A 17,982-nucleotide genomic window follows, 5' to 3' on the forward strand; every position below is an offset into this window, starting at 1 on the left:
TTGCCATGTATGGAATGGTAGAATTTGATTCACTGAGTGAGAGTTTAAACAACACCAGTATTCGATGAGCGAAAGCACTTCTTGCAACGTGGAGAATCCGTGTCTGTTGGGTTTACCTCGTTTTTCCGAAAAGCTTATCCAGGACTTATAAGGTGCCATGTTTTCTCTGCGGTAAACACCACTGTATATTAAACCCACGAATGCATGCATGCCTTCGTTTTATTTTGTTTGTTAAATGAACTGTGAGGATAAATTCGTATAAAGTGTTTTGAATAGTATTACACATTCCAAAAGAAATCTGAAAAATGTCTGCAGTGTTACTGCACTCATAAAATTAATGTTAATTTTAACAGAAAGTTTGTTGTCTGAGTGATGCTAGAATGTATTCTGTTATTGCAGCAGATTGTTCTGTCAAATATAGCACACATACTCTGTTCATTCAACATAAAGGTTCTATTAAACTAACAGGATATTATGTTGAATATGACAGGAAACATTCCAACATCACCCAGACAACACACTATTTGTTAAAATTAACAGATTAACTTTTTTGTAGCGTATAGATGGGTTCGGTGTTATAGAAATGGCACAAAAGCTGGCATTTCTCTGCACAATCGCCACGACGTGGCTGAAATATTCGCGATATGGCGTGAAGCCATAATCATTCATTCATTCATTCTCTTCATATGTGCGAGACCAACAAAACATCAATCAAAAAATAAGACATGGATTATTTTGTCTTTATAGAAAATTTATTAAACAATATATGCATAGAATCAGGCCTATAAAGGCTTATAATATGTACCGACAGTAAAAACGGTATTCCGTGGAAGATGCCCGGTGTACTACAAGAATCATTCGGTTATTCATACAGCCAGTCATTCTCATATAATACAAAGTCTCCCACGCAGTTTCATGACGGTCTAAACAACGGCGGTGCAATTTCTCATGCCATGCATTTCTATTCACTCATAGGCTACAAGCCCACTACACTATGTGTGCTTACATTGTTCTGTCAACAGAAGTGGTTCAGTCTCCCTCCCTTCCTTATGTCGAGTTCATAAGGTGCGATTTATCAGTGGAAAATAGGTGGATAGAAATCGCACATGATCCAGCCCATTGCGTTCCATTTGTAACATAGCTCATTTTAGACGATACTATATTTGGTATTAAATCAATAACGTCAGTAAGATAGGTGAAGGAATTCTTATCATTTTCAAAATGTATTGGTGCGTTATGAGTGGAAATTATAGCTGGGATATTGATTATGTTTCCAAAATCAACCCTACATAAGACGTCGCCTGCAAACTTCATCCGTGACAAGCTCGTTCATGAGTAACCGTTCGTTTTGTGTATAGATAGTGTATACCAGGAAATCTTGTATTTTATTTCCGAGCTTTCCTCACAGTGTTATTTCCTCAAATGTATTAATGTATAAAATCTGTTATAAATGTACGATAACACGTAATGTAAATGTGTAAAAAGTAGCTGTGATCCACGACTCTTGTTGTCAAGTCCCTGGCATTGCTTATGGGTTTTCTCCTTGGCTGACCCTCTTTATTGTCTTCAACAAGGGAAAAGTAGTCCCAGTGCACGCGCCAGTGACGTCATCAAGCTGTAGGTTCCACACCATTGCTCCGCCGTATCGTTTCTGTCGAATCCATTTACTCTGTAATTAAGAAAAGCGTTTCACATTTTCATGTTGGAAAACACAAAAAGCGTAATGACTGCCATAGACGACTATGTTCAGCTCACGCTGGTCTGCTCTCCTGTTGTACATGGAAGATCTGCAGCAACCAGCAATACTATCACTATCTCACAATCAGGCATGTAACGGTATCGTACCCAAACATGTTCAAAAAATTGCAGAAGAGAATTACATGTGCTTTAAATAGAGGTTTGGCTGCCGGGAGCATCGGCTCCTGGAGTAAATATTGTATAGGCTAGAAAAAAAGTAACCTGCAGAGCGGATCATGCGGAGGGATTTACACGTTACCGGCTATGTGTCATCGTTTTGTCAGTTTTGACACTGGATTGACACTCCATGCTGTATAGTCTCTATCACATAGGGCATTGAATTCGGAAAGTTTTACTGTTGTGAACTGACAAAGTACTAGTCTACTTGTTCGGTGAGTGGGTAGACCGCTATGCTGGTGTCTTCGGCATGGTTTTCCAGTGAGGCAGCACTATAAACGTGAGGACAATGAGAAGGACATGCTGGGAGACGCCTTCGTGATAAAACAAAACTTTTGTTAAACAGGTAACACCGAGCCACATGCAAACAAGCCAAAATGCTTTTCATTCCTTTTCTTGGTTGACTTTGTTTTCCTGAGAATTAAAAAGTCTTAAAAGCTTCAAACTGTAATCTCTGGAACAACACTTCCTACACCATTTTGTATAAAGGAGCGAAGAGTAGATTAACGAGATTAAATACAATCTACTATTCCCTTTGAACTTTGAACTGTGAAGCTATTTATATAACAATAGGTATGTGGCTTTCAAAGTTACAGTGTAACATGTCAAGTTTTGTGAACACGATCGGGTCCAGTATAAAGAGCAATACTTGTGTACAACAGACGTTTCGCGACCACGCTTTGGCAAGAAAACACATTTGCTACGAATGAGAACAATTGGTGTTCTGAAAGTTAATTATTTGTTTATTTGACTGATTTTCACGCCGTACGCAGGAACGACGGCGGTCAACATTATCGTGGGAGGGAATTATTCTGAAAGTATTGCTGCTGCTATATCTGTTATCTACCTGGATGATCCGTCACACTGTGCTCATGTCAAAACTCACGGCCAAACGCAAACGGCCATAATTTTGTTCATAATCAACCCCAAAATCAAGATTAATAAACAACTGTCTTGAAAAATGTCACAAAAAATATTTAGTTCTCTGCGTCGAAACAGACATTCACATACCAGCCGTCAACCAATAAGGACGTTCCAGGTCAATTATGGCAAAGTGACAGATTGACTGATTAACGGATTGGCGGGTGGGCAGACGAGGGGTCATTTTAGAGTACAGGTAGGGGACTTAACGGACTATACAGCTTGGATGTAGAGGGGGAAGTGCCGGCTGAGCTGTTTATGTTTGTCTTTCTACCGAGGTCCACGTGGTGTCGTTTTTTACCCATTCTCCGTCAGGCGATTCCTTTGATTACACCGTTCTCAGTGACTGTGACAATGAACGGTCGACAGCACTTGTTTGGATGTTTAAGTGACCATGCATTAAGTTTGTTGAAGACAATCTGGCTTCCAAAAAAAAGTATAATGTATTCACATTTACGCTGCCTCAGGATGAAAATATCTCCATCACAAAGTTCATCACTTATTTGCACCCGGCTGTTTGCAAATACTAAAAACAAATGTGTCTCATTTATCTATGAAACTGACTGGCCTCGTTTTGAGACAAAATGTTAACTGGACAGGGCGTTACACACCAATCATTGCATCATTAATATCTCCACAATTCCGACAGGTTACCTTTTTCGCGACACTTTCTACGTCGTCATAAGAAACCCACAGAGTGTCCAGGAACATGTACGGAGTCTGTGTGATGGTGTCAACCACTCGGGTAGCCCCGTTAGCCAGCAGCCAGCAGGACTGAAACAGAATTAATGGTGTTAGGATCAAACGGGATAATGGATCAGGTGGCTCCGTTAACTAGTGACCCAACAACACTGTAACGAAACAATTATTAAAATAAACAATTGCAGTCTTTCTAGTAATATTGGAACAAGTTCTCAAATCCATCCTTAAGTTTCCTATCATACAGCTCGCAAACAGTATGATGAAGTATGAAATGGCACCTGGTCTTTTCATCGCCCATGACCAAGGGTTAGCGTTAGGACTATCTACCTAAGTAGTAGGTAGTACCATATTAACTTATATGTTTATAATAGTTGTCTGATGTTGAGATATGCTAAAAAGACAGTTGCACTAAAATATATTACACTCTTTGTTACTTGTTGAAGACTGATTTATATCTTCAGCAAGCGGTAAAGTTGTATCCAAGACATGGTCAAACATGAAATTATCGTTTCAAACATGAAATTGTCGTTTCAATATTTTCAATACAATATTACACAGTGGTATCAACAATCTGGAAGTAACCGAAACAATGACAGACCAGTAACGGACCCATCTTTCCAGCTCTCAAACTCAATTGCCAAGTGCATGCAATTAAGTTTCGCAAAACCAGCTATGGCGTTGACACAGGCCTCACCTAAACATTGACTTATAAATGAAAAGGTCTGTTTGCTAGATGTCACGTCTTGAACGAAACAACCGTGATAACAACTCCGGCATTTGCTGTGTGATCGCCCTCAAGGCTTCATCGTCTCTTTTTGTAAGAGAAAAAAAACTTTCTTGCCCTTTCTCTCTGGTTTGTCATTAAGTTAATTTTAAGAAGCACATACCCATGTGTGTTAACAGCTCCGCTAAGCACACCATGAGTGCAATCAGTTCCAAATTTAACAACATCACGAACTGTAATACCCGAGCTGACCCTTTGTTTGAAACATTCATTCGCATGGAGGTGCAAGTAAATACGGCTATGGGAAAGAGGTGTTAGGGAGTTGTGTGTCGAGTTTAAATATGTCAGAAATGTAATTTAAATTTGATGAAAAGTGTATATAAATAGCTCAACGGGTAGAGCTTGTGCTGAACTTTTAATATATTTCAGAAACAAAATCCAAATTTGATCAAGAGAGTGAGGAAATACCATAATTGGAAAGGAGATAGCGAGTGTAATTGTCCAGGACATTCGATGTAGCATTTCGTAAGGTAAACTATCTAAAATTCAAAACTACATCATTTATTTTATTTCATCGTTTTGGGAATTAGCCTTGTGAGTATTGCTCTGAAATGTCCATACTGGTTGAGCGGTAACCTGGAATATAAGTGCAATATTCCATTCGAACGAACTACCTTATTTCCGTTTTGTCTATATCTTTATGTACCTAATCGATTAGCCTTTCAAACCATATTCACAAAATTTTCGAATTGGTAAACTGCTGCCCTTTGACAAGTAAATGATAAACGTTTTCACGTCTGAGGTGTGCACAGACTATGTTTGAGAATGTCTTTTACGCCGTACCCAAGAATATTTCACTTATACGACGAGGGCCAGCATTATGGTGGGTGGAAACCGGGCAGAGCCCGGGGAGAATCCAACGACCATCCGCAGGTTGCTGACAGACCTTCCCACATACGGCCGGAGCATGAGCTGGACTTGAACTCACAGCGACCGCACATTCATTTTATAAACATTTTCCCTAACAGCAGTTGAATATGAAACGTTTGTCATTTGACTTTTGAAACTATATCGACTTGTTACATGGCACATGTTCATTATAATTTACGACCATTTTGTAGCACAATTTCAAGTCAATTTTAATCAAATTTTACGTGCTTACGCCAAGTTTGTTTGTACGGGCCGGTATTAACTATCGACTGCTCTTACCTCTGTATACGAGTAATATCCGGTTGTATATAAAACCTTGCCAGGGGTGCCAGGTCCGGAAACTGGAGCGTGAAATCCGTGATTGGAGGAATTCATCAGGGTGAAAGTGATTCCGTACGCCGGAATTCCGATAATGATTTTGTGTTTAGGCATACCCATCTCCTCCCAAGCTCGTGTAGCACTTTCCTGAAAAAGATAGAAATACCCAGGCATGCGATGTGAAAGAATATTTGTTTATTATTTATTAAGTTTTAACAAAAGTAGTCAGTTTTCTTTTGGTGAGATCATTATTTTTTCCGGGCAACAAAGCTTGTTTGTGAATGTATGGATGAAGACAATGTTTGATAAAGTGAGGTTTATCTGACTGACGTTTTACGTCGTACAAAAGATTACAAGAATATGTTACTTCTTAAGTCTGCGGTCAGACTACTGCATGCAGAAATTGACCATAAACACATGGGTGCCATCTTGGTTCGCCATATATAGGCTATACCTGACAAGTCTTCTCTCTCTAGCGTCATGAATCCAATTATAGGCCTACATGTATGTCTAGGGCAATTTTTAACCATCGTAATCAAGAAAATCTCTCATTTTAATGGCCTTTTACTGTTTAAGTGTACACCACTTACAGTGACAATAGTTTTATTTAGAAGTGAGAAATTCAAGACATAGGTAAGAGTTTCTTCAGTATAATCTACGGGTGTGGTGTAGATTTAAAAACCGTAATCAGCTCAACGATATCAACTGCATTAACTTGATAACGGTGTCCAGCCTTACACATGTTAACTTGTTAACAGTGCCTTGCCTTCATCTTTTTATTTGATAACGGCGTCCAGGCAAACATCCATTTATTTGATAATGGTATCCAGGCCTACATCCATTTATTTGATAACGGTTTACAGACCTACATCAATTTTTTGACAACCGTGTCCAGGCCTTCATCCATTTATTTGATAACGGTGTACAGGACTACATCCATTTATTTGATAACGGTTTACAGGCCTACATCCATTTTTTGACAACCGTGTCCAAGCCTTCATCCATTAATTTGATAACGGTGTCCAGGCCTACATCCAATCATTCGATAACGGTGTCCAGGCCTACATCCATTTTTTTACAACCGTGTCCAGGCCTTCATCCATTTATTTGATAGCGGTGTCCAGGCCTACATCCAATCATTCGATAACGATGTCCAGGCCTACATCTATTTATTTGATAACAGTGTCCAGGCCTGCGTCCAAGAATGCATTGAAGCAATGTGTAGCTCATAAAATTGAAAAATTGGTAGCCTGCTCCAGTCACACTGAAATATCTTTTTTTGCAGTATACACTGTAGAATAGGGAAAATCACTGCACCACAAATGCAACTTTCTGAAAAAGTCTGGAGCAAGCAGTTATGTACCAATCAATCTAATACATGTATAACAAATGTTCGTATACTTTCGCTACGTGTAACATGATAATGTCAATGACAGCTAGAGGACCACATGTGTTCTCATCCATGGTTCACGTATGATTTCGCTATAGTTGCTACACGTAACGTAATACCTTAACAACTGGATTAATAATTATCCATTCTGATTCATGATAACACTTATTTAATGCACTACATCCCACATCTTTACTCACACAAAAATGTTGCCAAAGACCCCACAAAGATTCGAACTCTTCCTCCAGGTAAAAACCTCTTCTCCAGAGTGACTTGGTTAGTTCACTATACCATGAATCTTCCCTGACAGACTATGGCAGGAATACGGATTTTAAAGTTGTTAAAGTATAACAAAACTGATCACATTATAAAATTTATTTTTTTTACATATGAAGACAAACGTTAACCACAACGAAACTTTGACAGCACGTAGAAATACACGCAGGGAAGTTTCAGTAAAGATATTTTTCTGGTTAACGTTGATCTTCATACTGTAAATAAGAACACAGTGCCTCGTTTGATCGAAAGATTGGCCTTTTCGATTGAGAGTGCATTTTTGGAGGGTTTTTGCTATGCAACCATCTCTTCTATGACCATATGACTTTTGATAAAGTTTTGTACTCCTGATTCAAAAATTTTCAGAAGAGTGCCAAAATTTAGAAATTTGCGCTTTCTTATCGTACGCCTCTGGGGCCGATTCTCCGCCTTACTGTGCCAGGTCCTTTCTGAAGAGTTCCATCCAGTTCTTATTTAGATATTTTGTGGAGTAAAACCTTACCATGCTATCGAAGGTAGGGTCGTCTCTCGGAGCGTACAGTGGGCTGTTAAAGGCCGTCACCCCCAAATTCCGGGGCTCGGCTTTGTGGAGGTCATAGGTCATCAGATGAACCGAGTCTACCACCCTGGGGGAGAAATTGTCAGACGAGTGAAAACGAAAGGCATCAAGATATGTGGGAAGTTTTTTTGAACAGTTTTGGAAAATAAGGTAAAGACTGTCACTCTATTATAATTTTTTCAAAGAATTCATGTATGAGCATTATAGTCCATATCATTAATGTAGCCTATCTACAGATATATGTGGTATGTCACCACGGGAATCATTTTCGTCCGTAGTTTATCAGTATGTCAGATTTTTCACATCCTTTATTTATATATTTTAACACGGACCATTCATATGTTGAGTGCAAGAGAACTGTAACATTTACTGCGAATTTTTGAATGTAATAACACGCTTCCCCAGGAAAGCCCCAGGACACATGGCAACAAACTCACGGATTTCAACACCAGATCTGTCAGTACTAGCGCCTCCACGAAATGAAATGAAACAGTTAGAGATGCCAGGGATAGAAGGTAAATAAGTTAATGCTTATTACAGCTATGTGTTTCCGGAATTGTACAAACGTAACCGAACACATACTCAGCCATTTTGGGGGCGTCATAACAGGTCTGTATCAGATGACGGTATGCTGGAACAGCAGCCGTCAGGATTAAACTGCTTCCGTCGGAGGCACGCCGGATCTCCTGTAAAGCACAGTGAAAGTGAAGCAAGAAATCTCTTTGTGTATGTCTGGACATTTTTTATTCAATTTTCGCCATGCATGTGGGTTAAATACCAACATTCCACAGAAGTACCGTGTCGAGTATTCGAAAATTACGCAAATTAGGCCGTGATGACGTCTCAAACGGTCAGTGCATTAGTGGTTAATTTTTCTAAAGATGTCCATCCTGTAAATTGTGTTTATAAATAAATAATAATTTGTGTTGGATCTTAAAGTATTCTACTCTACAATAATTTAGATATGCCATGTGTGTGTAATGACGATAAGCATGCAATAATATATGTCCCCGTGATGACCGGTGTCGTACGACATGACGTGGCGTCGTAGTTGTCTTCGTCCATAATGATAAACCTGTTGATACTCAAACATTTTGTAGAATGAATAAATGAATGAATGCTTGTGGTTTAACGTCGTACTTGACAATTTTTCAGTCATATGACCACGAGGAGTCATTAGGTGTGGGTACATGTACTGTGTCTTCTTGTGACAGGGCGAGTCCATGCCGAAAAAATGTGCTGCCAGCACTGACGTATCATGCCGAAGACATCAGGCATGACACCCAACCCAGTCACATTATACTGACACCAGGCAAACCAGTCCTGTTTCCTCGTCCCAACCTCTCAGTGCTGAGCTCCAAGCGAGGCAGCAACAACTACCATTTTTAAAATCTTTGGTGTCACTCCAAAGGGTACCTGACGCCTATGGATAAGATCTTCTGACATAAAACTAATTAAAAATTCAAAGAATGATAAAAATAATACTATAGCTTGAATGTTTGTACATACCTGCAATAACATTAAGAATCCTTCTTTCTCAACCGGTGTCGGGTATTCCCAGTTCACATCTAAACCGTCAAAGCCAAAATTCTGTAAAAGTGCTACGATATCTCTTGAAAACCTGAAAACAGAGAGAGAAAGAGAGAGAGAGGTAACATACTACAAGATCTACGGACTTAGGTAAGGATTCATGTACATTTGTTCATTTCCTTTCATACGTTCTGACCAATGATTCCCTCCGATGAATATTATATCGAGTGAGTGAGTGAGTGCTTGGGGTTTAACGTCGGACTTAACGATTTTTCAGTGATATGACGACAAAGGGATCCTTAGAGTGTATGTAATGTGCCTCCTTGTTGCAGGACGGACTTCCACCGCTCTTTTATCTGGTGCTGATTTACTGAGACGAAAGAAAGAATTATGCAGTTCTTCCAAGAAATTTCACACATGGTATAAAGGTAAGAAGACTATAAGAATACATAGCCATCATCAGTGCTGGTGTTCTATGACTAAAACATAGATCAAATAAATTATGACCTAAATCAAATGTTTCATACACAAATCAACATTTTGAACTCGGGGACACAGATACTCACAAACACAAGGCTTTATAATAACCCGCAACCTGTGGATGGTCGTGAGTTTCCCCGGTTTCCTTCCACCATATTGCTGCCCGCCGTCGCATAAATGAGACATTCTTGAGTACGGGATACATCACCAATGAAATAAAATAAATAAATTTATAATAATGCGTGTTTGGTGCTTTCTTTTTACGGGAAGATTACATTTACTCACCTTTCGCGCTCTGATTTTTGCTTAACCACTGGAGACAATGAACCTTGTACAGATAAAAGAACTTTCAAGTCGGGGTTCTTTTCTTTCAAGAGGATAAGGTTCCTATACTTGCTCTCCTCCACGTCGCTGGCTGGAGCTATGAGACCGTCCTTCACGTAAGCAAAGGCGTAAATAAGGTGGGTACAGAGGTGTGGGTCTAGCTCCGTGGGTGTGACGATGTCCAGGTACCCTGGGTAGTAACAGGTCAGGATGGGGCTATAGCCTAGAGGAAAGGACAAGACAATACCAGGTGAACAAAGAAATGTAAAATTATTTTAAATGTATCTCAACCCACACTGCGATGACAAAGAGTATAAGTTTTTCATGCCTATATAATGAATGGTGTTGTATATATGTAAAATTGTTTTGTTATTTCTTCTGAATGAATGCTTTTTTCTTCAGGATGAGATTATAGTCCATGTACTGATCGAATTGTTGTTAACATATTGTCCTTCAAGCATGTTAGAAACCTTTCGTCATGCAGATGAGATGTATGATAACGTTAGCTGAATATTATTAAGACTCTCCGGCTGCATGTGGGAAGATCTATCAGCAACCCGGTCGTGGGTTTTCCCCGGGCTCGGCTTTGTTTCCTCCCATCATAATGCTGACCGCCGTCGTATAAGTGAAATATTCTTGAGTACGACGTAAAACATCAAGTAAATAAATAAGTAAATAAATAAATGTTATGACTGTATGGTTGGCTATTTACTGTTGGTACTCATCAGGAGTAGCGGAACCATTTCCAAAGTATCTATCTGTTAACAGATTGGGGAGGGATGTAATCCAAAATTAAGCATAGGATCCAGGAGTCTGAATATGAATAACTGATGCTCATATTCATCACGGTGAACCACGTTAATGTCTTTCCCTACTTGGAGAGAAATGTTTTCCTGTGTTGTCCTTAGAAAAAGTTTTAGAAACAGAAAAGGTGTTTTTTCTGCTAGTGTGCATTTTTTTTTTTTTTGGTAACAATGGTATAATGATGGTCCTGTTCTCAGTCACTCAGTAGGAGCGAAGTAAGGATAACGAAGCACGGCACCATCGTTTGTCTCAAAAGAAAACCTGAGGTCAAACAGCTCTTTAAACCAAAAAAATATATGGCTGCTAGTGCGTCTTCTCGTCACGTCTCTTTGTGTCATACTGATTACCCATTACGGACGGACGCGAAGAATGTTCGAAACACAAACAGTTTGCACAATCCCTGATTGGTATATCGAAAATAGCGCAGACGATCAATATTTCACGTTTCCTTCTTCAAACATTGGCACAGGAAAGTTCCATAATGCATGTACTTTATAGGCCAGCTACCTAATAATACAGCATATCTAAGAAGAGTAAAATAACAATTAAAACAAACACTATATAAAAAATAATATATTTATCTATTTATTTATTTGATTGGTGTTTCACTATTAATATTTCACTTATACAACGGCGGCCAGCACTATGGTGGGTGGAAACCGGGCAGAGCCCGGGGGAAACCCACGACCATCCGCAGGGTGCTGACAGACCCTCCCACGTATAGCCGGAGAGGAAGCCAGCATGTGCTGGACTTGAACTCACAATGCGACGGCATTGGTGAGAGGCTGTTGGGTCATTACTGTGCTAACGCGCTAACCAACTGAGCCACGGAGGCTCCCCAAAAATAATATAGGTGTACGGAATTTCAAACATCCAATAAGTTTATGTATAGCTTTTCTTTCCAAAGTATTGCCTTTTTATGCATCTGCAATCAATGTAACTGTAAACAAAATTCTTTAACTTAATTTTTCTGAATTGGTATTTTACGCCGTGCTTAAGAATATCTCACTTAAACGCCCCAGGTCAACATTAATGGCGGAAGGAAATCGGGCAGTGCACGGGAGATGCTCTTAGAGTTGAATTTAATGGACGCTACGAATACATGGACACAGAATGTTTTATTTGTAATTCCTTTACAGTACTGATAAACAAGTATTTATTGCTGCAGTCTGTTTTACTCTTTGCCCAGATCAGTGCCTTTGTTTGTGTTTTGTAGCACATGGATAGAGTAACTGTCTGTTACACAGTGCAGGATGAGGTATTTGCCCCGATTTACCTCTAAGCTACATGTATATTGAGGTATAGATGATTTAAATACTTGATCTCTGTCATTCTCCGACAAGGGACGATGAAAAGCTTATCCCTGTTATTGTCGCACGTCTGAAATCTTGCAGATTTGGATTTCCGCCATTGCTAACAAGGAGATGATATATTGTTCAACGCCATAACCTTGAAAGGCATTGATAATGTCAATCCTGTGTAAAACCACTGCTAGTATCTGCTATGACAGGCAGTCCGAAAGAACTGCATTCCAAAAAGCAATGATTAAATAAAAGAGCAAATGTAACACAAAATAAATTGTCCAAAATATGTATATATAAATATATATATATATATATATATATATATATATATATATATATATATATATATATATATATATATATATATATATATATATATATATAAATTAACATTTCACAGGTTGCCAAATGACTCTATCCTATGGGTGTGAACTATATGTTCAACCAGAAATGCATTGAACTACTATATAATATATATATATATATATTTATATATATTTTTCTCTTTGAGAAGCAGAGAAATGTAGTTCAATGCATTTCTGGTTGAACATATAGTTCACACCCATAGGATAGAGTCATTTGGCAACCTGTGAAATGTTAATTTTGACCGATGTTTTACGTCGTAATCAAGAAAAAGGTGACCACTTTTTTGGGTTGAGGAGACCCTCATTAAACCAATGACCTTTGGCATGTAAATGACGAACTTTAAGCGTAATGCACAGATTTTCAACGGTATCGAGAGCTCGATGTGCATGCCAAACTGACGGAGGCAAAGTGAGCTCCAACGACCCTTAAGTAAGAACATCTAAGCAGCCGACAGAGCGCTGTGAACCGCTTACTGCCAACAAGAGCTTTAGAAAAGTGGCGGTTGCCCAGTCAAATCCGGCCCTATTATATCTAGGTATACACATCTAAAGTTACCTTGTATTTTTGCTCTGAATACTATTACGGTAACTGAATGGCAAGGCGTATCGCTAATGGTTCGGGATTCTTATTTGATGAATGAAGTCTCGAATAAAGATTTGCTACATAATGCATGCTTCTATTTTTCGAAGTGTTGCAAGCTTAAACAAATGGTAAACTGAACTCAACGCAAGTTCAAGAATCCCATGCTATAATGCGCACTTATGCATGTGCCAAGGTATATTTTACAAGGGGTTTACATTTTCGAGGAGTCAATGAGTTTTTGCATTGTTGGGCTGTCTTTCCGTACAGTTTGTTGGCAAAGGATTGCGTTTTTTGTAGACGACCCCTCGTGATGAGTGAAGCCAAGGGAAATCGTGTTTGCTCTGCTAAATCTGGGGTGATCTATCCAGAGATCGTTATTCGCTGCAAATGGTTAGTGTTTACTAATGCACAGGTCGTTGTTTAGGCGTTATTGACCCGGACTAGGCAAACGTTGGAGAAGCAGTTCACGCCAGCAGTGTCCTTAAGCAATTACACTGTCACACGCCTGATGTTTGCTCTTATATACTTTACTTATATTTGACAGTTGAGCAATGTTACATCAAGACATTTGCCCAATGGATTCAGTTTTCTGGAAATCACATTTCGATACACGTCGGTCGTCTGAATGTATGCTAAGCTAAATTCTTACCACGTGCCCAAATTGTTTTTCTCTTCTGATCTTTTTAAATCAAGTTCGTATCTTGCAATGTTGCCGTTCTTGGAGTAATTTTTTGGGGCAAGTGCATTGTTTTTTTTTATATATATATACACGTGGCGAACGGTAAAGTTTCCTGATTTCTCCTGTAGTATCAAACTTAACACGTCTTCTCTATACTTTTGACAAAATGGAAGTGCAAAACCCGCCTCCAGGCCTTCTATCGATAACAAGAAAACTCGATAAGACGTTCAGACACGTCAAAATCATTCAGTTTCTATTTAAAGAAATCTTGTTCAAACCTTCTTTTAGGTCAACTGACATATTCTTGTGAAATTCATCAAGTAAGTAAGTAATTTTCAAGCCAATAACCCTAATATCCTTTGTTCAAAAATGTTTTAACAAGAATATACAAACACACAAAAGCATATACAATAGTGCTGGCTGTATCCAAAGGAAATCATCGTTTGTCAATTTTTGCCAGGAAGATGTTGTTGATATTTGAAGACAATCATGAGCACGAAATACGTTCTGGCGGGCCGTGATTGAAGTAACTGTAATACGACACACTAAACCATAGAGCTAAAATGATGCAAGGAAATTAAGATTTAAAGATGTCGAAACTACGTTCTCCGCGAACGGCATTACTTGTATGCACCGTTGATGGTGGATGGAAATACAAAGTGGGGATACGTCTAGATATAAATATATTTTTTGGCCGTACCTGACGTAGGAAGTGTATACCAGAGCATTGCACCAGCCAACCAGCTTAGTATACAAGAGCAGGACCTGAAGAAAAAATCGAATTATTTAGTTAGGAGAAAGAAAAACATTTTATGTACACATTTTAACATCATTGTGGAGGAAATAACGGCTTCTCTCCTATTTTGACGCAACATGGGACGCAATAAAGTGGCAATTAGAAATTTGGAACGAGACCGATACTGTCTACACCAAAGCATAGAGTTAGACGAACTCACGCTTAACGCTTTGCGTTATACCAATGAAGATGTGTTTTCCATTGTCACGAACAGCAAACGGCAGTGTTTGTTCAACAACAAAACGGCTGTCATCTGCAAGTCTGCCTTAACACACTCTCAATTGACTGAGGACTTATCCTGTATCTTTTCTCAGCTTTGTCCGCATACAATTCATTCTTCGTGTCTTCCGAATAGCGGTCTCTCTTTTGAGTAATTCTAAACCTTGTCTAACAACCTGCACTTAACGTCATCTACATCACGCTATGAAAGTCAAGCAAACAGTGAGATTTTGATGAACTATCCCCAAATGATAACACTTCATTGAAATGTTATAATATCCCCTGACAAAGAACAAAAAGAACAGAAAGCAGGAACAGCTGTTTGATCTCAGATTTCACAATTTGCGGTAAAATTCAGCATGCAAATGAGACTCACAATGCTTATAATTTATAATTGGGTAATGGTACACCTATGGTGTTGAACCGTTACACATTGAATAACGTGAGGAAGCCATGACACTGTATATTACGACAGAACTCGGTGTCACACAATGTATCAGACACCACATTCTCTACAAGGGTCCGAAATGTGTTATGCTAATGTACATGTATATCAATACGATGCATAAATAAAGTTAATGCATAAATACAGTTAATGCATAAATACCGTTAATGCATAAATACAGTTCACTACCTTATTTCAACTGAGTAGTTATTTCTCATACAAGACACGTGAATAATATAGTTATTATTATATGACGTACAGCATAGAGAGTAAAGCCAGAGCAGCGACGACAGTGTGATAGTTGGCAAATGATCACACGTAACCGGTGAAATATGGTCTCTTGTCAGTTTACTTCAGTCAGGCTTTTATTCTAACTGTTCATGTTAATGGATAAATAGTAACAATTCACAATCCCCTTGGCTAAAGGAGAACCAGGTAAAAATTGCACTGATGATGATTGCAACACATTAGTCATCACTGATCTAGATTTGCTCAAAATGCTGTATTGTCATCGCATTTAACATACAATCACATTAAAACAATGCAGAGGGACCAGGCCTATGGCGTAATGACGTACGACAACTTGTATAGGTAGAACGACGTACCAAAAATTAATACGCAGATGCAGAAGAAACAAAGATAGAAATAAGAAAACGCAAGATGGCGGTGTGGTACCGATGTAAATATCATATCTTAATATTAAGTTCATTTAAATGTTTGAGTTCTAAACAAGGTGTTATGGGCCATATTTATATTTGTATGACCTTAAACAGATTTGTTTTTCCTTTATAATTGACGATTAATAGAACTCTAAAAATTTTTGGAGTTTATCTCTGTTTAAGAAAAGAAAGTGGAAAGCTTTGTAAATAAAATTTTCTGTTGTGTATCTGGTGAGGTTTTATGTTAGCTTTTCCTTAGTGTTGCAGTATGCGACTTGTAAGATCGTTCAGACAGGTACAGGTATAAATATTTATACCAGATTTATAACGTAATCTTTACACCATTATTGAATATTTTATCCCCCAAAAAATAACGAAAGGTTAGTTCTTACCTCAGAAGTTTCCAGTCCATTTTGCTGAAGTTGTGAGAATATGCTTGGCCTTAAACTTCCACAGATTTCCTGCCACAGGGAAGAGATTCTTGTTCAGTAGGTCCTACTGGCTCTCTTTTCCGCTCCACTCTAACAGGTGATTTAGTTAATGAGTGCGGTTTTTCGAACAAGTTCGTTTTTTTTATCCTTTGATCTCATACAAATGTTTATTTTTTGTCCCTGTTCAAATCTCCCTCCCTGGGTTATTGAGTCTAGTGTTTCTTCGAGGCACGGCTGATGTCGTGAAGGTAAACAATATTGCTCGCCGCCCGTATAAATTCCTGGCTACGCGCCAGAAAGTGGAGTGTGTGATATTGAAGTATAGACGAAGCCAAGAAATATTTAACACCACAGGCTCTTATAAGAAAGAAAAAAATTTTTGCTTGGGGATGGGTTTTGTCCTCAGAGATATATACATATGTCGCAATTTTTTTTATTCCAACTGTCAAATATTCAGGAAAAGTTGGTTGAAATGTAGCTCATTGATTTAGAGACGAAAGTTTGGCGCAAAATGTCCCACTGCGTAATATATTTATTTATTTATTTATTTGATTGGTGTTTTGCGCCATACTCAAGAATATTTCACTTATACGACGGTGACCAGCATTATGGTGGGAGGAAACCGGACCGACCCCGGGGGAAGCCCATGACCATTGGCAGGTTACTGACAGATCATTCCACGTACGGCCGGAGAGGAAGCCAGCATGAGCTGGGCTTGAACTCACAGGGCCCGCATTGGTGTTAGGCTCCTGGGTCACTCGGCGACTGCGTAATATTGCGAACCGGTAAACACTGCCTTAAGGACGTTTCCAAACTTCGTCATCGTCAAATACTTGCTGGGGCCTCCGTGGCTCAATCGGTTAGCGCGCTAGCGCAGCGTAATGACCCAGGAGCCTCTCACCAATGCAGTCGCTGTCCGCTGTCCAGCTCATGCTGGCTTCCTCTCCGGTAGTAAGTGAGAAGGTCTCGCAGCAACCTGCGGATGGTCGTGGCTTTCCGCCGGGCTGTGCCCGGTTTCCACCCACCATAATGCTGGCCGCCGTCGTATAAGTGAAATATTCTTGAGTACGGCGTAAAACACCAATCAAATAAATAAATAAATAAATCAACTACTTGAGCGAACTGTGCTGTTGAGAAACATGGGTTGTTATTAGACACAAATGCTTCAGTCAGTGCAAAATAACGTCTAAATAAAAATGATCATGTGATTCAGGCAGTACCCCTACATGTACATTAAATCCAAAACACCGTCACCAAACAATGCAGTGAGAAATAGATATATCCATAAACATTAAGTTTGTGTTCGTATTTGTTTTGTTTTTTTAACCCAACTATTCCGGTCAGCTTCTTTCAATCCCTTGACTTCGACATTTTTTGGCCTGTTCCACTGTGAGGAAAACCACTTCAGGCTTTCGTGTGATATTTGGGGCTTCTATTCGGCTGTCGGCCAGTAATCTCTGCACAATACCTGTGACATTGGGGTTAATGCTAGAAAGTATACAAGGACGAATTTCTAGGGAAGTATTGTTTTTATGATCCAGATTGTATTCCTGCCCCACTCCTTGTCGCCCTTCTCTGTGTATGTAAATAATCACCTTTTCAAAATGGAGGACGTGGAATATTAGCTTA

At 39.1% G+C, this 17,982-nt stretch overlaps 1 protein-coding gene across 1 annotated transcript; it reads right to left on the reverse strand.

The window, feature by feature from the left end:
- Positions 1-730: 730 nt before the first annotated feature.
- LOC135477961 (acidic mammalian chitinase-like) lies at positions 731-16,467 on the reverse strand. The gene is made up of 9 exons (XM_064758198.1): positions 16,315-16,467; positions 14,504-14,568; positions 10,030-10,291; positions 9,244-9,355; positions 8,317-8,420; positions 7,678-7,801; positions 5,471-5,656; positions 3,490-3,609; positions 731-1,669 (listed from the first exon to the last, which is right to left on the reverse strand). The coding sequence occupies exons 1-9, from the start codon at positions 16,332-16,334 to the stop codon at positions 1,529-1,531; spliced, it is 1,134 nt and encodes a 377-aa protein (XP_064614268.1). The 5' UTR covers positions 16,335-16,467; the 3' UTR covers positions 731-1,528.
- Between the last annotated feature and the right edge of the window lie 1,515 nt (positions 16,468-17,982).

Source organism: Liolophura sinensis, chromosome 11 (assembly GCF_032854445.1).
Source record: "Liolophura sinensis isolate JHLJ2023 chromosome 11, CUHK_Ljap_v2, whole genome shotgun sequence".
NCBI lineage: Eukaryota > Metazoa > Mollusca > Polyplacophora > Chitonida > Chitonidae > Liolophura > Liolophura sinensis.

Excerpts from the sequence above, each read along its gene's own strand:
- LOC135477961 (XM_064758198.1), bottom strand. The coding sequence starts at position 16,334 with ATGGACTGGAAACTTCTGAG. Across the intron at positions 14,569-16,314 it reads ATGGACTGGAAACTTCTGAG|GTCCTGCTCTTGTATACTAA; the intron begins GTAAGAACTAAC and ends TTTTTTCTTCAG. Across the intron at positions 10,292-14,503 it reads GTATACACTTCCTACGTCAG|GCTATAGCCCCATCCTGACC; the intron begins GTACGGCCAAAA and ends CCTTTCCTCTAG.